At 42.5% G+C, this 25,665-nt stretch overlaps 1 protein-coding gene across 1 annotated transcript in view; it reads left to right on the top strand.

Annotated features, from left to right (window-relative positions):
• E2F3 (E2F transcription factor 3) overlaps positions 1–25,665 on the top strand; it is a 69,902-nt gene that overhangs the window by 21,608 nt on the left and 22,629 nt on the right. The window contains exon 2 of the mRNA XM_074985895.1: positions 19,609–19,720. Coding sequence (XP_074841996.1) covers positions 19,609–19,720 — 112 coding nt within the window. The remainder of the gene's footprint in view (positions 1–19,608; positions 19,721–25,665) is intronic.

The following is a 25,665-nucleotide window of genomic DNA, read 5'->3' as shown; positions in this document are numbered from 1 at the left end:
ATCCACAGAGCCAGTTATCTCATCGTAGAAACTAATCAGATTGGTCAGGCATGACTTGCCCTTCATGAATCCATGCTGACTATTCCTGATCACTTTCCCCTCCTCCAAGTGCCTCAAAACAACTTCCTTGAGGAGTGCCTCCATGATTTTTCCAGGGACTGATGTAAGACTGACCAGCCTATAGTTCCCTGGATCATCCTTCTTCCCTTTTTTAAAGATGGGCACTACATTTGCCTTTTTCCACTCACCTGGGATCTCTCCCGATCTCCATGACTTTTCAAATATAATGGCCAAGGGCTCATCAACGACATACACCAACTCCCTCAGAACCCTTGGATGAATTAGGTCCGGGCCCATGGATTTATGTACATTTAGCTTTTTTAGATAGCTCCTAACCTGTTCTTTCCCCACCAAAGGCTGTCCACCCTCATCTCACAGTGCATCACCTATCGCACTAGTCTGGGAGCTGTCCTTGTCCATGAAGACAGAGGCAAAGAAAGCATTAAGTACTTCAGCTTTCCCTATATCATCTGTCACTGGGTTACCTCCCTCATCCAGTAGGGGCCCCATGTCCACTCTGATCACCTTGCTAACATGCCTGTAGAAACTTTTCTTGTTATCCTTCACATTCCTTGCGAGTAGCAATTCCAGTTGCGCTTTTGCCTTCCTGATAACTACCCTACATTCTCAAGCTATACCTTTATATCCCTCCCTAGACATCTGTCCAAGTTTCCGCTTTTTGTGAGCTCCCTTTTTGTGCCTAAGTTTCCCAAGGATTTCCCCAGTAAGCCAGTCTGGTCTCCTACCATATTTACTTCTCCTGCTGCGCATGGGGATGGTTTCTCTCTGTGCCTTATTAGGGCTTCCTTGAAATACTGCCAGTTTTCCTGGACTCCTTTCCCCTTCATGGTAGCATCCAACAGATCTTCTTTCTGAGTATTCCTCTTTCATTCTTCCACTGGTATTATGGTATCCTCAGTTTCCTGTTACACTTGCACATTGCTGGAGTTTCCAAAGAAGTCTTTCTAGTGATCTACAGTTTGCAAGGCCTTAATAGATGGCTGTAGGAGAGATGTTCTTATAGGCACAAAGTATGAGATGCCCAGGAGCCCTTTTAAAAAAGTCTGTGGGGTGTTGAGCAAACTAAATTCTTGAATAGTTTTTGTCTGCCAAAAAAGAATCAAATACAAAGTCTTGCAATTCATATCTGGGACTGAGAAAACAAGGACATTTGATTTAATACCACGTGACTTTCTAACCAAAACATTAGCACAACATTATCAGTAAACCATACAGAAGATGGATTCAGCTTTGGAAACTGACGTTTTTCAAAGCAGTTGGCAGTAGGACACCATCACTGAAGCAGGGACAAAATAAGCAGTCCTGTGGCACCATCAGAACTAACAATATTATTTATTGGGTGATGACAGATCTTCAGATCTGGGTCAGGGAGTTATGCAGGGGTGGATTGTAGGCCTGTGGGTATTCAAGATTTTCATCAATTAACAAAAATTAACAATCAGTTAACAAAAATCACTGGTGATAAAATTTGTGGATGACACAAAATCTGGCAATACAGTAAATAGTCAGGGCAGTCCTAGACTATGTCTACATGGCGAGTGCTATTTCAGGGTACAATGGGATCCCAAAATAGCTGCCCACGTTTATGCAATACACATATTGTTTCGAAACAGTTTTTGAGATCATAGGTGAGCTATTCTGGCATCCCTGTGTAAACCTGATCACATGAAGGGTACAGGGATGCCTTCAAATAGAGCTTTATTCCGGTACGTGGTGCCATTTAGATAGGCTATTTCAGCACATGGGGCTATTTTGAAATCTAGTCGAAATAACCTACGTAATTTGTGTAGCATAAATTGCATACTTTATTTTGAGCTTATCATGCTGTCTAGAGATTGCTCTAGAGAATGCTCTGGTTTGCTTGGTAAACTGGGCGGCCAAATGCAAAATTACACAGCTAGAAATAAGGAATGCAGGCCATACTTACAGTGGGGGTTTGTATCCTGGAAAGCACTGACTCTGAGAAGGATTAAGGAGTCATAGCAGAGCAGCAACTGAAGGTTATCTCCCTCTAGCAGACAGGCACCTGAAGGTTAGCTCTCTCTGGCAGAAAAGACTAATGCTTGGATCTGCACATATATAACTAGGGAGTAGGGAGGTGATTTATACCTATGCATATTTATTGCTGAGGAACTCTGTGCCAAAAAATTAAAATTTCTGCATATGTAATTTTAAAATTCTGAATTTGATTTCTCAGTATAACATCATATAATCAAGCCAATTTATTTCAAAATACGTTTCAGCAACTGTTTCTGTAACGATATAGACATACACAAAATTCCCCACATTAGTAGCAAGTTAGAGAAACCCCTGTGACAAACCAGTCCGTGTTTCTCTGCCCCTTCCACTCTGTAGCCTAGCTGAGGGGCCAGATGCCCGCATGGCCTACTGCCCCTGAACTCAGGTGCGGGGTGCTTTCCAGCCCAGATGCAACACTCCCTGTCCTACAGAATCCACCTGTGGGGCCCTCTGCACATTCTCCCACTTAGCGCTTAGCTATAGGGCAGTCACCCAGTCCAAACAGCTGCACCCTCTCTCTTGAGTTCAGGAATCCAGAGTGAGGAACAGCCTGATGCTGGGTCGCAGGCTTGTAGGGCATTTCCTGCACACTGCCTCCTTCCTTCAAGGCATGCCAGAAACTGCTGAGGCTGGGAATCCTCCAGCTCCCTTCACCTGCCTGTGTCTTTTATCTGCAAGCTGGGGAGCTGGGCTCAGCTGGGTCCAGTGGCTTCTAATTATGGCCAGCATCTCTGCAGCCCATTTCTGTGACTGGGGGAAGGAAGGAAATTCTGTGCACAACATTAATTCTGTGTTAATTCTGCATTGCGCAGTGGCACAGAATTCCCTCCGAGAGTAGTATATTGCGTTAGTGGGACTGATTATGGAGTACACTGAATAATTCTGAGTGTCAGCACTTTAAAAAAAGATAGACATTTTATTTTTGCTGTATATGTGGCTGGCTGTTCTGTTTTTGTTGTGTTTTGTGTTTTGGTCTGAACAATTTCTTTTTTAAGAAAATTTTCGTAGGTGTTCTGCATACATTTTACTGTATGGTGTTCAGGGTCTCAAAAAGTTTAAGAAACGCTGATTTGGAGAGAGCTAAATTTTATCCGGGATAGCTGAAAGAACTGAGGAACTCATGGAAAGCTACAAAATGTTACTAAGTTACAGACATTAAAGTGTGCATCAGTGTTAGTATATGCATTGATGCCTACACTGGAGAGGAATCCTCTTCTTTAAAATGATTTCTTGCACTCCTGACAAGTTTTTAAAAAATTCCTTTTCAGAGGTATTAGAGCTCTGATACCGAACTACCTGACTGGTATAGTTGTCAGAAGTCAGAGTTCCAGAAGTGTGGCTTTTGGTTTTGAGATACGTCCACAAGAGTGGAAAGGTGTACAGCTAATGCACAAAAGTAATAAAGGTACTTTGAATCCATTTAGAGTAATAAAAGATTATAGATTCCAAAGGACAGTGAGGAAAATACCAAAAACATGCAGCAGGAAGGCTTGGCACAGATGGCAGAGATTCCCACTTCACAAAAGGAAAAGATAAAATGGAGGGTTGTTGAGACAACTGCTGTAGGCAAGGTTTTATACAAATTATAGCGGAGTTTTTAACTGGTTATCTTGCCTCAAGAAAGCCATATCATTGCAATCCACAACTGAGAAACCACATTTGCCGCTCCTATAACTGTATTTTGATTTGCCAAGGTAGCCTAGTGCTTCTCGAATCACTGAGGGTGTGTCTACGCTAGGAACTCACTTCAAAGTTAACTTAGAAGTCAGGCACTACTTCAAAGTAGCCAGCAGAGAGTCTACACACATTTTTCCCAACTTCGAAGTCCTTACTCCATTCCTGGGAATGGAGTAGTGCCGTACTTCAAAGTTTAACTTCGAAGTAGGGTGTGTAGATGTTCTACTTCAAAATTGCTTACTTCAAAGTAAGCAACTTCAAAGTTATTTTTGTAGTGTAGACACAGCCTGAGTGTGTGCAATTTAAAAATTAAAACTACTACAGTGCTACATTGAGGAAGAGCTGAAACTATACCACCTTGAAGGAGTTGACTCAAACCCTCCTAGTCCTCATACTCAATATCAAATCCCAGGGAAACAAAAGATACATTACTGGTGTCCATGAACTGGGAAATGTGATTTTTGTAGCTTGAAGTTCTTATGGAAACAAACCAAAAGCAGCTTGAAAATCATCAGTCTAGAAGTTAATGCTGACAGAGAATAAGAGAAGATAAAGTTTTTACTACCAAAGCGCATAGAATCAGAAAGTAACTCTAACGAGAATAACCTATGATCCTGAAAACAGTTTTGGCTGACAGCCACATCCACCTTGTGTCATCAATAAAACAAATATATTGCTAACCACCAGATTTCTTTATAAGACTTCTTTGACCACAAAGTTAAGTTGATCTTGCAGAATGTGCTTAATCCCTTTTGGTAGTTATTTGAGAAACTAAACACTTTGGCTACGTCTACACTAGCACACTACGTCGAAGTAGCGTATTTTGACGTAAGAACATCGAAATAGGCTACTTTGACATGTATTGTCTACATGTCCTCCAGGGCTGGTGCCATCGACATTCAATGTTGAAGTAGCGACGGAGAATTTCGAAAGGAGCTGCCCCAGAAGGAAATGCAGAGCATCCACACACACAAGCGCTCCCCGTCAAAATAAGGGGCCAGCAAAGCCCCAAGCTGCTCCCTTAAAGGGTCCCTCCCAGACACAGTTGGCCTGCACAACACGAGATCCACAGAGCCGACAACCGGTTGCAGACCCTGTGCACACAGCATGGACCCCCAGCTGCTGCAGCAGCAGCAGCAGCCAGAAGCCCTGGGCTAAGGGCTGCTTCACGCGGTGACCATAGAGCCCCGCAGGGGCTGGGCAGAGCGCCTCTCAACCCCTCAGCTGATGGCTGCCATGGAGGACCCTGCTATTTTGAGGTAGCAAGATGCGGATCATCTACACATGCCCTACGTTGACGTTGAACATCGAAGTAGGGAGCTATTCCCATCTTTGGATAGGAATAGTGATTTCGACGTCTTGCCACCTAATGTCGATTTCAACGTCAAAATAGTGCACGGTGCATGTAGACACGACACGTACTATTTCGACGTTGTGCCAGCTACTTCAAAGTAGCCGGCTAGTGTAGACATACCCTTTGGGACTGACTACAGGAATTCATACTTTGAATTAATACTTTTTTTCTTCTGCTTCAAAACAAGTAATTGTTTGGTTCAACCTTACTTTACTGAGTTTGGCAATAGTTGGCTTAAATTGCTGTAATGAAGTATACAGAGCAATGTTGTTGACATTTTTATTTCTTTATGATGTCACACAGAATAAATAAAACACCAAGTTTTCCCCATGATGCACATTGGTGGGAAACCTGTTACCCATTGGGGTTCTCCGTGTGTCCCGTGAGACATTTTTACTGTTGCCCTTGTTCAGGGTTGCCCGATTATGCTGCTGCCCATCCACATAGTTTTGTTTCCCCACTGATTAAGTGACACATGTGTAAAGACATTGAGACTTCACAACTCCCCTTGAGAGTGTCCCCCAGTGGTTAATCATTCTCGCTATTAAAAATTGATGTCTAATTTCTAATTTGAATTTGTCTGGCATTTGCTTCCAGCCACTGGTTTTGTTATACCTTTCTCCACAGAAATAATGAGCCATTTAGTACACAGTATTTTCTCTTTGTGAAATTACTTACCTACTGGAATCAAGCCACTTCTCAATCCTCCTTCTGCTCAGCTAAACAGATTAAGGCGAGGCGTGGAGCTCAGAGTATGTTTTCTAGTCCATTTCTGTGGCTCTTTTTAGTCAGATATCATAGCAATGAAGAAGTAACATTGTAACTGGTTTTAATAACAGAAAGTATAGACCATCGGTGTAATACATTCACTGATCACAGCTTTGAGTATTGATATTATGACTCTTGGCTTTGAATCTGGACGTTTGTGACTTCTCTTACAAAAACCCCTGCCACTCGTCTAGACTAAAAAACCATTGGATTTGTGTTAACCACATCCATGTTGCCAGTGCAAAATGGAACTGGTGCCAGTGTGGCTTATACTGGCAATGTAAATTACACTGATTCAGAATATGTCCTGTGCTATTGTCGTGCATCTACAGTGGGTTTACCCTGGTATAGCTAAAAAATACAAATGTCCCAGGTGACAGAGCCCTACATCTTGTAAATATTGAATTTTGCTCCTTCCATTTCCTGAAGTTTTCTGACTTCTTTTACATTGTTACACCACAGGCAATAGCCAGTGAGTTGGTGACTATCTTTCCTGAGAGTGCTGCTAATATACTTAAGCAGGGTCTGAAAGGGAAAAATTCCTACCTTTAGACTTTGTGTGCCTGACCCACCAACTGACTTCAGTGGGAGTTGTGGCCAAGCAGTCCTCCACCTCCCATCATCTTCATAGAATTCCCCCATTTCAGAGGATCTCCATCCATGAAAATTTTGTCGGCAAGCGTGGGATTGATTTTAAAAAATAACTACTTTAACAATGTTGTGCTCATATCTATTAATTTGGACAGAAGTTGCACAATGAAACAGATGGAGTTCACAATTTACAAGTCCAAAAGGCAAAAACAAATTTAACCAGTTTTGAAAAGGACTGCTTTCGGGGCGGCCAACCACTTAGAGATGAAGAACCAAAAACAGTGGTGGACAAAGAGCCACATATTATATGTTTGTTTATACCTATATAAAAATAGACATAGATCAATATATAGATATATAAAAATAAATATATAATATGTGGCTCAGTGCCTCCCCACCCCAAGAGCCAAGCACCTCCCAGGCTTCCTGCTCTAAATGAAAGCTCTCCTGCTTCCCCTGAGCCAGGCATCCCCAGCTGTCCCCTCTCCACTCTAATTCCCTGTCAGCAGCTCACCGGAGCTTCTGCTCCTGCCGTGCACTTCTCCCACTGAGCGGTGGGGTGCATGCTCAGAGCAGGTGGGCTGCACTCTCAGTCTAAGGTTGTGAGGAGGAGCTGCATTTAAAGGCTCAAAGAGCTGCATGCGGCTCCAGAGCTGAGGGTTGGCCACCTCTCCACAACTTCATTACAATTATTTTCTTGGGGCAAAATTAGTTGATTAAATTTAGGAGGTTGGCTTCCTTTTTTGAAAGGGAGGACGTGTCAGTTGATCATGAATTTTAGGATGAAAAACTGCAAGCCTTTGTTAGCCAGTTGAAGTGAAGATTCCAGGTCTATAAAACATGTAAGTTAGTTTAACTATCACTTTCATATTTGGTTAATGTGATTGGGTTAAATTTAAAACTAAACTATGTCTTGCTTTGGCAGTTGCACGTCTGCACAGTAATCAAATAAACTGCACCCAGTTTTTTCTTCTCATGCCGTCAGATTGAAAGTTCACAGGTAGGGCATATTTGTTTCAGGGTTGGTTCATGGTGACACATTCATGACATTGAGCTGTCTTTCTAAAGTGATATAATTTGGCAATTAAAGTATGGGAGCTAATAAAATATAAACATTGCTTTGATATTGATTCAGTGGTTGGGAGAAAAACTACATTGTTAGCTAATTCCAGCAAACTCAGTGATTTATCAGAGCCTTGGGTTTAGATCTACCTACCAGTCATCTACAGGAATTTGTGCTGTGTGTGTATATTGTGTAGCGTGTCTGTGCTACACCGTATGCCTGAGCTCAGATTTAGGTTTGAGCCCAGCTGCCCAAGGACACATCTGTCTGGCTCAAGTTCAAGAATCCACATGGGGCATTGGATCTGAGCCTGAGTTCGGCTGAGATTCTGGTCTAAAACCTTGTCACTTATTCCAGGGTGGGTGCGGGGAGGAGATTAAGGGTGTTTGAACTACAGGCATGGCAGTGCTGTTCCTGGCTTGAAGTGGCTTCCATTATATACAGGGTTTATAGTTTGGTTCAACGTCTAGTTTGGATGTAGATGCATGACAGATGATCTGCATAGTGCTGTTTTCACTGGGGGACAGCAGTTGTAAACTGAGGCTTGCAATGCAGCATAGATGTTTAAGTACAGGCTTGGGAAAACTGAATCTACTTGCCCTGATCCCTGAGGTCTGAGTTTACAATTCAGAGCAGAGAGACCCATACTTGTAAAGAAAATGAGGTTGCAAGCACAGACCAATATTTCTAACTTTTATCAGCTTAGTTATCACCTCCTGTGGCCATGGATTACTGATCCCATTGGGAAAAACTCTTCCATCAGCATAGGTTGTGTGTACACCAAAGTTCTGCAAGGCCTAATATAAGCTCACATGGTAGGGCATAGCTTGCTCCCATGTGCATTAGGAAGACCCATAAGCCAAAAAGTGAGTGACTTCTGACGAGTTTTCTGGCTCGCTAAATGTTTGAGCTCGAGTACTGGTTGCACCTCTCTAGTCCAGCAACATCAGTAATCCAGCATGATTTTAGTTTGCTGGATGTCCACTTATCGTGGATGTGGCCAACTTTCCCAGGTCCAATAAAGTTCATTTATGGCCACCAGTCCTGGCTCTCGGTGTTCCATGCTGTTATTTAGCTAATTTACCTTTAAATGTCTTGTAAGAGCCCAGTAAGCAGTGGAAGTGTTGGTAATGCTGCTAGATGATATTGACCTCTTGTGGTCTGGCAAATTCTCTCATCCGGCACCAGTTAGGTCCCAAGGTTGCCAGATGAGAGAGGTTAAACCTGCAGTTGGTATGATCATGGGCTTTAAGCTAAGGGCAGACCTAGCTAAAAGAAGATGTCTTAGCTTGGGAATCACCTCTTCTTGACAGCTGAGGATAAGGACTCATGAGGCAGGAGAATCAAGCCGGTGAAGCTGATGTTAAGAGGTTTTTGGAGCTCACATCATTTCCTGACAGCAGCAGGATCTGATGGAAGAAGAAATGTCTCACATAGAAACAAAGGATAGTCCTAGGTGCTCTCACCAGCTGACAGTTCTGCACTCCAGGCAGCATATTACGCTGGAAATCCAAGGTGCATTAGGGGCTTGAAATTTCAGAAAACCAAGAAAAGCATAAATTACAGGTTTTAGAGTAGATATGAAAAGTGATAAAAAGATTACTATGTTTCCATTTTAGTTTGCCCAATATTCATCCATTTTGAAAAAAAATCCATTTTTAGGCTGTCTTGTGATGTGAAAAGTTTACACTACCATATCAAGCTTAGAGGCATATTGTCAAAGTACCCCGGCGATGATTACTATAACTTCTTATATGCGACCAGCTGGTATTGTATTGTAATAACTGTTTAACTGGTGTCATGTCTGCAGCTACCTTGTTCAATACTTCAGTGACTACAGAATAACATTGCGAGGTTCCATGGTATTTTCCTGGTGATAATCATACAAAACTTACTCATCTTGAAAGTGTAAATATTGGTTTGTTTGTTAGTTTGTTTTCTGATAGCCACCCATGTAAATTCAGTCTGGGAACTGAATGCAGTTCCTGCGTTCTTCTTGTTTATTCCTCATGGTAATGAAGATTCTGTAGCTGAAATATAGGACAAAATTTTCACACCTGTTTGCCAAAATTCAGTGCCTAATTCTTTGTGTACCTCACTGGGCTCATTTTCAGAGGTATAGTACAACCTTAGTTACCACTGTTTTCTAAAGGAATTACAAATGCTAAAATTATGAAAATCAGGCCATTTTTCCAGAGTAAGTGCTTCAGTATGAGGGCAACTGCTAATGCAGATGGGTTGCAATTGCTCAGGAATTTCTACTACTGTAGCTTAATTTGGTAGATTATATGCAGCTTAATTTGGTAAATTAAATACATGTGGAATTAGGTATTTAATTTAGGAGTACATTTAAAAACTTTGGCCTTAATTAACAGTTCCGTATGTACAAGCTACAAAATGAGTTCAGTTCAATCAGTAAAAGCTGTAGTGCCTCCACAGAATCAAAAATAACTGATTTTTATTAAAAATAAGCAAATGCCTTGGAAAATACACAAAGATGGTGTTCGAAGAGCCATTTTTGTGTTGACACATCTCTGATCAGAGTTATATTTTGAAATATTTTGTTTTCGTCTATTACTGATGAAAAGATCTTGGCTGTGTCTACACTTGCCCCATACTTTGAAGGGGCATGGAAATCGGGGTGATGGGAGATTACTAATGAAGTGCTGCGCTGAATATGCAGCACTTCATTAAGCAAACTCTCCCTCATGACAGCTTTGAAGTGCCAAACTTCAAAGTGTCGGCTTGCGTGTGGCCGTGGGCACTTCGAAGTGCCTTTACTCCCCAAAAGTAAAGACACTTTGAAGTGGCGCGGACACTTGCCCGTGGCTACACAGCACGCCAGCACTTTGAAGTGTAGCACTTCGAAGTTGCCGTGGAGGAGAATTAGCCTAATGAAGTGCTGCATATTCAGCACAGCACTTCATTAGTAGTCTCCCATCACCTTGTTTACTCTACACCCTTCGAAGAATGGGCCAAGTGTAGACATAGCTCTTGACAATTTTGTAATTTATGTCTAAAAAGTATTAACCTTTAAATACCTAGTGTTTGTCATTACAACTGTAGGGCAAATCGGATAGTTTGATTCCTGTGTGGCGATTTTAACCTGGCCAGAGAGCTGTCTTGCTTCTTGTCTTACAAGGCATTTCATTTTGAAGGAGCGCATTTTCTGTGGGTACCAGAAACAACACTGCCTCATAGTCGTTTTCATGGCTGGACTATCTGCAAACCTTCATTATCAGTATGTGATCTTTTTCATTACTGAAGTGCCATTTCCAGATACTTGCTTAACTGCATCTAGCAAATATGTTTGGTAAATATCTCTTTTGCCGTGTGCAACACCTGTATAGACTCTAAATAGATGTATTTTGGGACACACAATGTAGTTTGTGGAGTTCCAGGAGAAAACAGTTGAGAAGCATCCCACCCAATTATGTTTTACTTTCTCCTTTTCTCATGAACCTTCTTTCTTACATGATCAGAACTGAAATTACAGATAGCATGGCATGATTTTTGTTGTATTTGTGACTGTACCTACACCTGTTACTATACATGGACTTGAAACTGTTTCTGTAGAAGAACTGAACTAAAAATTCCTTCTCCCTGCCAAGAGCCTGGGTTGTGAGATTTCAAATATAGCTCATACCCACTCAGCAGAGGCCGATACAAAATATGGAGCCACTACTCAAAAGTTCAAAGGCAGTAGTAACTAGGTAGTCTTCTCTCACTTCTCCATTAGCGTCACAAAATCTTCAGCAGTTTCCATTGAACCTTTGCTCATCTTGGTTGAACTGTGTAGCCAATGGATCACCTTAACTTCTTCTGGCAAAGACTCCTTTCTTTTACACCTCCCAGTGAACTCCTAAATACCTTGGCCCCCTTGCAGATGTTTGCAGGTAACTGTTTCTTCTTGTCACTTCTGCTTTTGCTGTTACATCAGTCTTGCTGTCTGGCAGTGATGGTCTTGCCTTTGTTCAGGCTCTTTTCTTTCACACAAAGCTCCATCCTAAGCCCTGTGATCCCTCCATCTTTCCTGCTGCTGCTTCTCTTCTCACCCCCACGCCCCGCATTTTATTTTCTTCTGTCTTCTGACTTATTTTATGATGCTGTTCACCTTTCTTTGTTGCAAGGTGAGCAAGGTCCTTCAGCAGTATCTGTGAGAGTGTTGAGGGCATAAAGTTTTTGATGTGTCTTAGGGCTTGTCTACGCTTATCTGGAGAACGACATTCCAGAAATCGATCTCCTGGGGCTCAATTTAGAGGGTGTAGCAGGGACACACCAAATAGACCACCTGTCACCCTCCTGTCAGCCCCGGTACTCCACGGGGTTGTGAGGAGTAAGGGAGTCAATGGCAGAGTTTCTCCTGTTAACCTCCGACTGTGGGGACATTGCAGAAATTCAGCTTAAGCTACATCAATTCCAGCTATGCTAATCCTGTAGCTGGAGTTGTGCATCTTAAGTCAACTTTCTTTAAGTACAGGGAGAAATCTCTATAAGGTTACTGCAATTCAGCACTAGCTACTCGATTTGGTATGATAGAGAGTTGACACAATTTCCATTTCTGATAAAAAATCCTCAAGAGAACTTGACACTAAAAAATTTAAGTAGCTCTGAACTCCAAATGGTAATCTGTGCACCTGTGTCCTTTTCAAAACAAGACCTCTTGAAAGACATAATTGCCTGAACCAAGTCTAAAGTATTATCTCGTGAGTTTAAGTACTTATTCTTTTGACTCTTGTGAAGTTCCATTTTGGAATTAGCTGGGATGGTGGAAATCACACAGAGTAGATATCTCCTGGAATCCCTTGCAGAAGCCTGAATCTTGAAAACTACATAAGCAGATGGGAACTTCAAACATATTTCAACAAGGACTACTTTGACCTGCTTTGTTGTTCACTTGCTGATCTAGGGGGTCTTTGGTTTTGCTCCTTTCAAGTTCATCTATATAATATCTTTGGGTTTTTTGGTGTTAAGATAATGTCGGTATCTCTAGCTTTGTTGCTTTGTAGTTTATAATCTGGGCTGTCAGTTGTACTGCTTTCAAGCAAAGTTTATCTGGAAATACCATCAGCTGCTACTACAGCCATATGCATGAATCATTTTCCTGATTTAATGACAGGGTCATGCTTGCTGAACTGAGGTGCCATTCTTGATTTTTACATCAGACTTCAGGAGGTGATCAGGAAGTTTACAGAAAGATAGCTCTTGTTCCTTAGGATTTTTGAAGGCAGTTTTTTAATTAACAATTTTTTTCTTTTCCTCTTCTAAAACCAAACTTTTATTTGTACTTCGTGTCAGGGATTTTTCATCCCTTGGGCATAATCGTCCCCGTGGGCCAGGGGAAACAAGCCTTGGGCCTTTAATATCATTACAGGGGCAGGTAGACTCTAAAAGGTACATAGGCTGCCAGTTAGCAGCCCCCTTTAACGGTCACTCTGTGTCAGTTGGTTTTACTGGTAACCTGAACTCACAGACATTTCAAAATCATGGATTTGAAATCCAGGCTCCTCATTGGACAAAGGTGAGGCAGCTTCTAGAGAAGGCCCTGTTTGAAAGCAGGACCTTCAGAACGTCCGTATGTAAATAGACTCATGAATAATATATGAGATCAGGGAATATAAGGCAGCGCCCCACAGCGCTCGGGGCACTTGGTACCAGCTGCCTCTGAGGCGAAGACTTTTTGAAGAGCTCCTGCCTTTTTGAAGATTCCATGAAGCAATTCCACCTCTGCCCAGCAGGGTCCGCCCTGCTGAGGTACTAGCTGAATGACTCACACTAAAAGAGCTTAGGCAGCAGCTCTGCGGTAAATTGGGTGAGGGGCGAACTGGCCTCACCCTTAGGGTGGGGTACTGCGCTCTCGCTCGTTAGTACCCAGAGCCTGTCAAATCACTGCGGCACCCCCGACCTCGCCGCCGACAAGCAGCTCAAAGGTGAATTTGGTGTGTGTCGAACTGGCTTCACCCTTAGGGTGGAGTACTGCGCACACATCAGTTGAAGCCTAGAGCCTGCCACCTTTGCAGCACCTACGCTCTCGCTGCTCGTCGCTTTGATTCTTCTTCACCGGACGTGACCAACGCACTCAACTAGACTACCGGACTGGACCCTTACACATGATTGGACACGTAAAACCCCCTCTACGCCCTGAGACACTAACTCTAAAACCTAATTCGGGGTGTGTAGGGGGATTTAACAGACTGTGGCTCAGGTTGCAGTTTTTACCAGATCAACTAAGAGCCATAACCCGGAGTTAAAATTATTTGCTCCGAGCTGCGCAATTGATTAATAAGCCCATAGTCAAGGCTTTGTTAGTTAACTGTTATTGCTAAGGTTTCTCTTTTTCCTCCTAACCTTCCCTCTTTCTCTCTCCAATCCCCACTGGGAAATTCGTAATATATTATCTCAGTTGGGAGGAAACCTTGATAGGCTGGACCTCAAGGTTTTCCAATAGGGTGGCTCATCTAGCCATCCAGAGCATATAAGGGTAAAAAACTAATTTATCTTCCCTAGCTCGGAGAAAAAACTTATTTCAAAACTCATTGAGTCTTTTTTACCCTTTTCTCTCATAAGAGAAGTCTCTCATAAGCTCCGTCCATGGAACTCTTGTTAATATTTAGCGTAAGTGTTTAGACTATATATTTTTATAATAATTAAATTTGGTTAAGTTAGTTGTTAATGAATAGTTATACAAGTTTAGTTCATGTGCAGTGTTTGTTCGTTTATATGTTGCTGTTTTTTGGTTAATAAACACAGACATTACTTAGTTTATTTTTCCTCTCCTTGTCTCACCCTTGCCTTTAACGAGCGAGCCAGCTCCTGACCTACCGGGAATTAGCTTCTCCCCAGCCTCTCCCCTCTAGCACAACACTGGTCTCTAGGCCCCCTGCCGGAGGTGGGTGGGGTTAGCCTGTTGAGGAGCGGAGCGGCCTTTGCCTGTCGGCGGGCTTCTGCCGTCTCTTCTTTGCCCTCGTCTGAGGCCCCGTGGGGATCCGGACGGAACGCTGGTGCGGGGTCAGCGGGGGGTTTGTTGCCCGCAATTCTGCCCGCACTGACACTTCGCAGAATCATAGGACACTGGAACAGGAAGGGGCCTCGAGAGGTCATCGAGTCCAGTCCCCTGCCTTCACAGCAGGACGAAGCACCATTTAGACCAGTGTTTCCCAAACTTAAAACATTTGCATTTCCCTTTTGGGGCCTCAGCCTTATTGGTGTACTCCCTCTCCCAGTGCTTATCTCCTGATTTTTTAGTAATTTATTTTCTGCTGTGTACCTCTTGAAATCCTTTTGCTACCACGTTTTGGGAAACACTGATCTAGACCATCCCCGCTGGAAGTCAACACCAATTCTCACAGTCTTCCCTTGAGCTCATGTTCTCTAGAACTTTAATCATTCTTGCTGCTCTTCTCTGGACCTTCTCCAATTTCTCCACATCTTTCTTGAAATGTGGTGCTCAGAACTGGACACAGTACTCCAACTGAGGCCTAATCAGCGCAGAGTAGAGCGGAAGAATGACTTCTCATGTCTTACTTGCAACATTCCTATTAATGCATCCCAGAATCTTGTTTGTTTTTTTGCAACATCATCATGCTGTTGACTCATATTTAGCTTGGGATTCACTTTGACCCCTAGATCCCTTTCTACAGTGTTTCTTAGATAGTTGCATCCCAGTGTGTATGTGTGAAACTGATTGTTGCTTCCTCAGTGGAGCACTTTGCATTTGTCCTTATTATATTTCATCCTATTTGCCTCAGACCATTTCTCCAGTTTGTCCAGATCATTTTGAATTATGAGCTGAACCTCCAAAGCACTTGCAACCTCTCCTAGCTTGGTATCAACTGCAAGCTTAATAAGCATGCTCTCTATGCCGATATCTGAATCATTGATGAAGATATTGACCTGAACTGGTCCCAAAACAAACTCTTGTGGAACCCCACTTGTTATGTCCTTCCAGAATGATTGAGAAGCATTAATAACTACTCTCTGAGAAAGGTTATCAAGCCAGTTCTAAACCTACCTTATAGTAGCCCCATCTAAGTTGTATTTGCCAAGTTTGTTGGTAAGAAGGTCATGTGAGACCGTATCAAAAGCCTTCTTAAAGTCTAGGTACACCACATCCACTGCCTCTCCCTCACCTACAAGACACGTTATGCTATCAAAGAAAGCTAACAGATTGGCTTGGCATGATTTGTTCTTTAAAAATCCGTGCTGGCTGTCACCTATCACCTTAGGTTTCCATCTTTCTTACTTAGGTCTTTCATTTTTTGACATGTCCCAGTATGAAAATAACTAAGTTGGAAGCAGAGGTCTAAAAATAAAGTGTAATAATAAATAAAATAAAGTGTATTTTTGTGACTCCTAGTTTTATCCTTCAACTGTGGAGGTAATTTTCTGTGTGTGTGTGTGTGCGTGTGTGTGTGTGTGTGTGTGTGTGAGAGAGAGAGAGAGAGAGAGAGAGTGGGGTGCGGTGGGGCGTGGGAGATGGGCAGAACTACAGTGGAGTGGGCTGGGGAGAACCTGGAGCAGGTATATGCATATCTTAGTGTCCCATAGCAAATGGAAACAAACTACATTTCCCAGTAGTGGCCCCAGCAGCGCTGGAGCATGCCTACCTAGTGAGTAGGACCCCTGTAGGATGGAGGTAAGAAACTTGTACTGCTACCAGACACTGGGCTGGGCCTACTCAAATATTTTGCAAAGGCATTGCAAGACACATGGGTGTGGGTGCTCTGAAATGCCTATAAAAATGGGGTCTCATAGTTCAGTCAACCGCTGAATTCCATTTTCCTAAGAGTTAGCCCTAGATAAAATTTATTCTAGCTGTGAAGAAGGAGGTATGGAGTCTCATGGTGAAACAGGTTCCATATTGTTTGCTAAAATGAAGATCTGCTTCTTCACCTCTTATTTGCCAAAGATTGGCCTCTTGACCAGTGATTGCCAGCTAAGTCTGACACCTGACTAGAGGCATCAGCATGTCCTTTTTAGTTGAGAAATTGGTTTAACTACCCACCAGACTTGTCCAATAAAGACCTAGTAGTCATAATTTCAGGTCATGTTCGTAACTCTTAGTATGTATTTCACTCATGTGCTCTACAAAAATATTGATGTGTTGGTTTTAAAGCATACCTTGTAAGACATATTTTGCACAGAAATTTTTACAGTAATGCATGAAATGTGACTATAGTGGTGCTTTTGGTTACAGTAGGTTTACATTTCTTTTTAAATAAATGCAAGGGAGTTCCTACTAAAAAATTGATTTTTTAATATGGGGAGGACTATCAAACAAATTACGAAAACGGTCTCAAAGTTTCTGATCTAGAAAAATACGTTAAGACCATGATTCTCAAAAGCAACTTCTGAATTCATGCACCTATTGGTGAATCCAAATCTTGAGATCCTTCCAACAGAGGCTTAATTTCAGAAATATCAAATATGGGATATGCAAACATATACCTCGCATCATGTGTCAGGATAGCAATTTAAATGGCCTTAAAAGGATCTGCTGAAACTGCTTCTTAAAGTACCCATTTACCAAGCTGCTAAAAGCTCCTGAATATCCAAAAAATGTTCTTAAATGCCTTATTCCATACCATGTACAAATCTTTTGAGTTCTTTAAAATAACTCTCTAAAGTAGTATCTGTGCCAGTTGCCAAAGATCCATAGTCCTCCTCTGCCTATGTATATATACAGTCTGGCTTAATGAAATAGACAAGACCCTTCTGCTGTTTTGAACAGTTCTTGGAAAACACACACGAATGGTAATTAATAATAAAAGTTCATAGGAGAAGGTTGCAGGGAGTTAGCAGGCAAATCCTTACAGCAAGCTCCCATTTGCTGTATGTTCTTAGGTATGTAAATCTCCTGGTGGCTACAGCTACTACAAATCTCTGAATTATTTGTCCTAAAATATTTGTGAAATCTAGAGAGCAAGGGGAGAGAGAGAGGAGGATTAGTTAGCAAATTAATTCCACACAAAACATGTGTTGATGTTTAAAACTATTTGATGGTATAATTACATTATTTCATGAAGTCTTGTCTTAAAAAAAAAATCTTCCCACCACATATTCCTGAGATCTTTAGCTCTTATTTTAACACAATCCCAATGGCCTGGTTTTCATGTTATTCTGAAGTGTCTCCCAATCTCTCCCTGCCTGCCTCCATCCCAGAGTCCTTGGATGAAGAAACAAAATATTTAAAAACCAAGTGAGTTTCATCTCATTCTTGTGTAATCCTTGCACATTCATCCAGTCTTGCAGATTAAAGTGCATTGGTGGGATGTTGTTGCTAACAATGACACTTTAAATGGCCAGCCTTGGATTGCAGCATTCATCTTACTGAGATAAACAGAGGTAACTCATACCTTTTAGAGAGCTGTTGTTTCAGAGTATATGGCTGGCTGCATGAGTGTAATTTGCCTGTGCTTATGAGGAGATGTAGGACAACATGCTTGTGGTTATGTCATCTATGAATTAGTCCCCTTCCCTCTTAAACTCAGGTAAATGTAATCAGAGCAGTTTATGAGCTATGTGTCTGTTGTGGGGTAAGATGAACCTTTGTGCCTTGACTCCAATGGTAATAAGTGTTGGGTTCACAAGGGGAGTCCAACACAAAGAATTCAGGTATCAAAAATAAACAAACAAACAAATTGAATACATGTATAGTTGTCTGAGAGAAACCAGTAGTAAAATACACACGTTAAAAATATAGAAGAAAACTATCACTATTTACAGCTCTGTAATGGAATGTGCTGCCCTGCCTTGGCCCGGGGTAGCTCTGACAAGCTCTCTGGTGTTAGATTATTTGTCTTTCTGTTTTAAATAAATAAAAAAAAGTATTTCAAATAATAGAATCTAGTTGTTTTAGCTCAGTTTTTTAGAAACATCTAGGCAAGCAAATTTTGTTGAATACAGGTTTTACGTTCTCATTTATGTGTGTCTTCATGTAATACTTCTGTTATCATTAGGATAATGAATAAACTGTTCCCAGGTCCAGCGTCAGTGGCCAAAGGCAAGAAATGCAGTTGTTTCCAAAATTAATAGTTCAGGTATTTAGAAGGAGGTTTCACACGAATGATGATGTTTTATGTTGTCTGTCTATCTCTATATTGCTTTTTAATTCAGCAGATTAATCTTGTTAAAGTTTCAGCCATCTCTTTCATTTCTTCCAATGATGAACACAACTTTACTTCATAAGCGAACAAGTTGGGTAGAATGTCTTTAAACAGCCTTTTTCTGATGCTACCACTGGTACATTTTCTCCAGCCTGGGTTAATTCATAAAGTTTCAGAATAAATTTTTATCTATTCTCGTTCACTCGGTAGGCTTAACTGAATCCATGTCTTCTCAATGAAGACAAAAATAATACAAGATGTTGGCCAGACTCATCAAAGATGGCTGGGTTTCCTTCTTTCCCTCGTGCTTGGACGTTTTTCTTCTTGGTGCCTTTTTCATTGTAGCATTGCTGATAAATTTATAATTGGTGTTTATGAACTTTTCTTGGTTACCAAATTAGGTGGTGTAAGTAAAATGTAATTGACACAAATATAACTTGGCATAGTCTTCTGCAGATACTCAGTAACCAGAAATAATGTTTCACTAAAAATGTATGTATTTTGTATGTATGTATGTAATGTAAGTAATTGCATGTATTCGCGAGCTCACCTTAAACTTACACTGAGCACTTTAACTAGAACTCTTAAGACAGTGGTAGGTAGAAATACATTTTAGATCTTTGATCTGGACATCGAGATATTCAAACTTTACTGGATACTGTCCTGGTAATATGTCCCTAACTCAGTTTTTTTTTTTTTAATTTAAAAGATCTACTTGATTATTCAAATGTGGACATCATTTGTAACCTTTCAGTAAAATATTACAATCATTTTAATGTGCCAGTGACACTCATACCACAGTGACGAGTGTGGAGTAAGAATCTAGACAGGCTTCTGTGTAAAGTTCTCTTCTGTTTATCCTCCCCTCCCCGGTCCTCTTTATTCCATGCCTTGTGAAGTGCAATGTTCTTTTATGACACTCCATCAGTACAACATTTGGTTTTTAACAGGCAAAACGAAGGCTGGAGCTAGGAGAAAGTGGTCACCAATATCTTGCTGAAGGATTAAAAACCCCAAAAGGAAAAGGAAGAGCTGCAACAAGAAGTCCAGATAGTCCAAAAAGTAAGGAAACTTTTGTTATGTTCTGTGGTATGAGGCTTAAAGTTATTTTGGACTTTCTTTATCTGTCCTTTCCTAAAAACTCAACAGCCAAATGTTTGGTCTGTAGAGGAATGTTCAGGAAAATTAATCTAAATTACCTAAAGATGTGCATTTGAAGCAGATTAATTAAACCAGTGGCTCTCTACCTTTCCAAGTGACTGGTTTGTCTTGCATACCCCCACATTTTACCTCACTTAAAAATTATTTTCATACAAAATCGGACATAAAAATACAAAAGAGTCAAAGCACACTGTTACAGAAAAATTGCTTACTTTCTTGTGTTTGCAGTATATATAGTTGTAAAATAAAACAATTGGGATATAAGTGTTGTACAGTAAAAACTGTGTTATCTGGCCCTGTACCAACTGAAAAGCTCTATAAGCCTGTATGTCTAATCTTCATAGAAAGTCTGGCTTGTAGTTTGCTTGGCATGATGTTGGCAGGCTCCTTACATGGCCCTGCACGGCTTCCTGGAAGCAGCAACATGTCCCTGCTGCTCCTAGGTGGAGGAATGGCCACAGGAGATATGGAGCGTGGGAGGAGATTGGGAGCTGGAGTACAGGAGGGGAGGTGGGGTGTAGGCTCTGGGAGGGAATTTAGATGCAGAAGTGGGGCTCGTGGCACAGGGCGGGGGGTGTGAGAGGCATTTCAGGGTGCTGGATCTGGAGTGGCACTCTCCTCCATCAGCTCCTACAAGAGGCAACTGGTCTTTGTTGCTCCTGGCAGAGGCTCAGACAGGCTGATCTGTGCCTGACTGTGCTCAGCTGCCTAGCTGTCTCTCCACCAGGAGCAGCAGGGACAGGTCGCTGCTTGTGGGATACTGCCCAAGGCGAGCACCTCTTGGATCCTGAGCCCCCTCTTGCACACACACTACCTTTTAGAGTCCGCACCCCCACACCCTGGAGGCATCCCTGCCCCGAGCCCTCTCCCTCGCCACACTCTGTCCCTCTTGCTTAACCAGAATCTTTCACTTAACTGCTCTCGCGGATTCCCACAATATGCCAGATAAAAAAGCTTTTACTCCGCTTATATTTAGGCTCCTATCAAATTCACAGCCAGGAAGAATGTGCGACAGACTGTGAAATCTGGTCTTGTTGTGTGCTTTTGCCCTATGCTATACAGATTTCACAAGGGAGACCAGTGTTCACCAATTTAGGGGTCCTGATCTGAAGGGGAGTTGCCTGGAGATAGCAGTATTGCCACCCTTCTGCACTGCCTTTAGAGTTGTGTGGCCATAGAGCAGTGGCTGTTGGCCATCCACCCAGCTCTGAAGATAGTGCTCTACCCACAGCAGCACAGAAAGGTGGCAATACCATATCATAGAATCCTAGGGCTGGAAGGGACCTCAGGAGGTCATCTAGTCCAGCCCCCTACCTAATGCAGGATCAACCCCAACTAAATCATACCAGCTGTGACTGTGTCAAGCCAGGAGTTAAAAACCTCTAGGGATGGAAGTTCCACTACCTCCATTGGTAACGTATTCCAGTCCTTCACCACCCTCCTGGTGAAACAGGTTTTCTTAATATCCAACCTACACCTCCCTCTCTGTAACTTCAGACCATTGCTCCTTGTTCTGTCATCTGTCATCCCTGAGAACAGTCTCTCTTCATCCTCATTAGAGCCCCCTTTCACAAAGTTGAAGGCTGCTGTCAAATCGCCCCTCAGTCTTCTCTTCTGCAAACTAAATAAGCCCAAATCTCTCAGCCTTTCCTCATGTGCTCCAGACCCTTAATCATTTTCATTGCTCTCTGCTGAACCCTCTCCAATGTGTCCACATCCTTTTTATACTGGGGGGCCCCAGAATTGGATGCAGTACTCCAGATGTGGCCTCACCAGTGCCAAGTAGAGGGGAATAGTAACTTCTCTAGATCTGCTGGAAATGCTTTTCCTAATGCACCCCAATATGCTATTAGTCTTCTTGGCTGCCAGGGCACATTGTTCAGTCATATCGAGCCTCTCATCCACTGTAATCCCCAGGTCCTTTTCTGCTGCTCTGCTATTTAGCCAGTCGGTCCCCAGCCTGTAACAGTGCTTGGAATTCTTCCATCCCAAGTGCACCACTTTGCACTTGTCCTTGTTGAACCTCATCAAATTTCTTTTGGCCCAGTCCTCCAATTTATCTAAGTCACGCTGGACCCTATCCCTACCCTCCAATATATCTACCTGACCCCCTACCTTAGTGTCATCGGCTAATTTGCTGAGAGTGCAATCCATTCCCTCATCCAGGTCGCTAATAAAGGTGTTGAACAATAGTGTCCCTTGCCACCCTTACTTCTGCTCTGCTGCTATTGGTGGCTTCCACCACCCACAACTCCTTTTTTGTTTAAGATTTTTGCAATTACAACACTGTGAAATTTTAAATTTAAATGGCTGAAATAATGAAATTTACTATTTTTAAAACCTTTATGACTGTGAAGTTGGCCAAAACAGACTGTGAATTTGGTATGGCCCTACTTATATTTTCGTGTCTAGAATATAGAGAAGTATAAACAAGTCATTCATTGTGTGGAATTTTATTTTGTACTGCCTTTGGTAGTGCTTTTTATCTAGCCTGTTGTGAAATTACTCAAATATCTAGATGAGTTGATATACCCCTGGAAGTCATCTGTGTACCTTCAAGGGCATTCAAACTACTGTGTTAAACCACATTAAACCTGTTTAGCTTAATCTAAACCAAATGAAGACTTCTTAAATTCTGAATGAGACTGTTGACAAAGTGGTTTAATGCGTCTGAATTAATGTGCCTTAAATTCATATTTTTAGTTAATTTGGATTAGGTCTCCGTAGTGTCCCTGTGTAAACCCTGAATCTGGTCAAAGGATTAGGTACAAACTGCCTCCTTTTATGAGTGAGTGGATGAATACAACTCCATAGGACAGACACAATATTGTTTAAAACAGTTCCTTTTTTTTATTTAAAAAAAGATACCGGTACTCAGCTGGCTTCCCGCCCCTGCCACCCAGCTAATCCCATGGCTGGGACTGCCAAGGTGCCAGTACTCAGTACCGGCAAGTACCAGCACAAAAAAAAGCACTGCTTTAAGGTATTTCAGGGTACTTGTAATGCCCATTCCTAGGTTAGATTTCGGATTGGCTAAGTCTTTGTCTATACTACTGTTTTTATCAGTAAAACTTTTGTTGGTCGGGGTATGAGAAAATATACCACCATTCAACATAAAATTTCACCAGCAAAAGTGCTAGTGTGCACAGTGCTATGTCAGTGGGAGACGCTGTCCTGCAAACATAGCTAAGACTGGTCTTTAATTATGCTGGCAAGAGAGCTCTCTCATGTTGGCAAAGAGTGGCTACAAGGGAGCAATATTACCTTACTGAATGACTGGGTGGCCACCCAGGAGAGATTCAGGTGCCGCCCAGCTGATTAGCAGTGTGCACACAGCCAGCAGCATGTGTTTCTGCTGGTGGTGCACATCCCTTTATGCTTTAGTCCACATAACAAAATTTATTCTGCTCATGGATGGAAAAAATTAGAGAGGACATTACACCTAGGCCTTCTAATGGTAGAGCTGTTGAAGTACAGCCGTTCTATTGTTAAGGTCTGTCATGTAGACATAGGCTGACTTTTACAATTATATGTGGGAACATAGCTGCTACCACACTGAATCAGGCCAGTGACCAGTCTAGTGCAGAGTCTTCTCAGAGAGTAGCGGGTATCAGGAGCTTTGAAAAAAGGTGCAAAAAACCCTATAGGGGACAACTATGGTATAGGCTGCCCATAGGGAAAATCTTCTGAACTCTTTTTGGTTATTGCCTGGCTTATTGTCTAGAATGCCAGAATTTAAAGCATTTGGTATATTCTGTATCCAAACCAAATAAAATCATGGTGTGCAGCACCAAATATTAAAAATAGTTTGGAATATTACTTAGTTTTTGTTCTAGTGCTTGCTCATTTCAGTTTCAAAAGTAGGTGTGTGTGCTTGTCCCATGCAGTGCCACTGGAAAATTTTTCCCTTGGTGGGCTCCGGTACTCTCTATGGTAACATGCTCATAATACCATTATAAAGGGGCCCACCGACCTGCAGCTCCCTTCAGTTCCTTATTGTGGCTTGTAATGGTCCCTGAGATGGTCCCTGGTGTTTGTATTTGCAGGTACTCCTTCAATGGATTTTATTTCTGGTTGGTATATACAGTTACCATTATTGTAGCTATTAAGTGTTTGTTAGAACAGTTAATTAGATTAACAAACTTCACTTTGTAGCTCTGAGTACTTGTGTCTCTGTTAGGAGTCTCAGCACAGTCTTCATCACCTGTACCAAGAACTGGCTTTGCTTCTGCTTCTCAGATACCTCAGTGCCTTCTGTCATCTCTGGCACCAAAGAAAACCATTTCAGCCGTGGAGGTTCAGGTCTACCCTTACCTTGACTTGCAGATCAGAGGTTGGACCCAGACTGGGTAGAGAGAAATGTGAAGTTAGTACAGTCAGTTTTTCAGGAATTAGGCCTGTTGATAAGTATACAGAAGTCTACTCTCTCCCAACTTCAATGGACAGAATTCTTGCTGGTCATCCTTGACTTGGTCCAAGCCAGAGTCTTCCTCCTGTAAGCTCAGTTCTGAGCAATGGATGCTTGTGGAAAGCCTCAGAAACCAACTTGTCACCCTTATGAGAAACTGCATAAAGCTCCTGGGCTATGTGGTGCAACATGTGAGGCTTTGCTTCAGACTTCTTCAGGGTTGATTGTCACGCTTCCTCCACTAGTGATTGCTTCCCTTCTTTGGTGGTTGGATTCATGGACTGCATATGCAGAGGTCCCTTTCTCAAAACTGCAACCATGAATGTCTCTCGTCCCAGTTCCGTGACAGAATGGGGAGCTCTTTGGGGGTCCTTTAGAAGTCAGGGCCTCTGATGTCCAGAAGACATCTCACTACACATTAATGTCAGGGAGCTCACAATGGTATACCTCACCTGTGCAGCATTCTAATCCCCCTGCTCCCCCAGAAAGGACAGTGCTTTTTGTTTTTTCCGAACAATACAACATTCGTGTTTTACATAAACAGGGATGGTAGAGCATCTACTTTCACCTGTGCCAAGAAGCTCTTTGCTTGTAGGAATTTTGCATAACCTACTTGATCCATCCTGTCTCTTGAGATTGTAGAACTAGCTGGCAGATCTCCTCAGCAGGTCCTTCTCCAATCAACATGAATAGTCATCTGTCCAGATGTTGTAAAATATATCTTCCAGAAGTGGGGGACTCCCCAGGTAGATCTGTTTGTGATGTGGCACAATGGGGCTTGGAGAAATTATATCCTTAAGTGCAGCAGTTCGCTCCTCCCCTAGATCTTAACCTTGTGTTGGCCAGACTAACAGCTGGCAACATGGGCCACAGGTATAAAAGGTCAGGTGAGGCCACACCTTCCCTCCCTTCCCCTCCCCCTGGTTGTGGGGTTTGGCGGTGTTGTTTGTGTGTTTTATTTCTTTATTAATCCTGTGCTGGTTCTGGGGTGGCTGAGAATCTACTTGTCTTCCCAGTTTTATCAGTAATTTTCCTGGACTCCAGAGAAATGAACCCAGAAGCTGAGTACCTGATACTGCTGCCTCAGCTGCTACCGCAGAAGCACATGAAAGCACATTTTCTTTGGGAAGAGCTGCTCTAGGTTTTTGGGGTGGCTTGGGGTGTGGGGAGGGGAGTGGAAGGGCTGTGGCTGGCCTAGGGCTTCCCTAAGCAAGTGGGGTGAGGGAGTAAGGGCTCGGGGCTCTGCCCCAGTGGGGCAGCCCAGGTGGAAGGAGAGGGGCTGGGGGGCTAGCCGCCCCCAAGGGAGGGCTCCAAGTGCTGCCCATGGCTGGCAGTGTGCTCCCACTCTCTACCTATCCAGGAAGGTGGCCTTTCTGGTGACCATCAGTTCTGCCAGAAGGGCTTTGGAGATTCAGGTCCTTTCATAGGAACCGCCTTC

This window comes from Carettochelys insculpta, chromosome 2 (assembly GCF_033958435.1).
Source record: "Carettochelys insculpta isolate YL-2023 chromosome 2, ASM3395843v1, whole genome shotgun sequence".
NCBI lineage: Eukaryota > Metazoa > Chordata > Testudines > Carettochelyidae > Carettochelys > Carettochelys insculpta.
The sequence above is the reverse complement of the archived record's forward strand: the minus strand, read 5'-3'. Positions and strand labels throughout refer to the sequence as shown.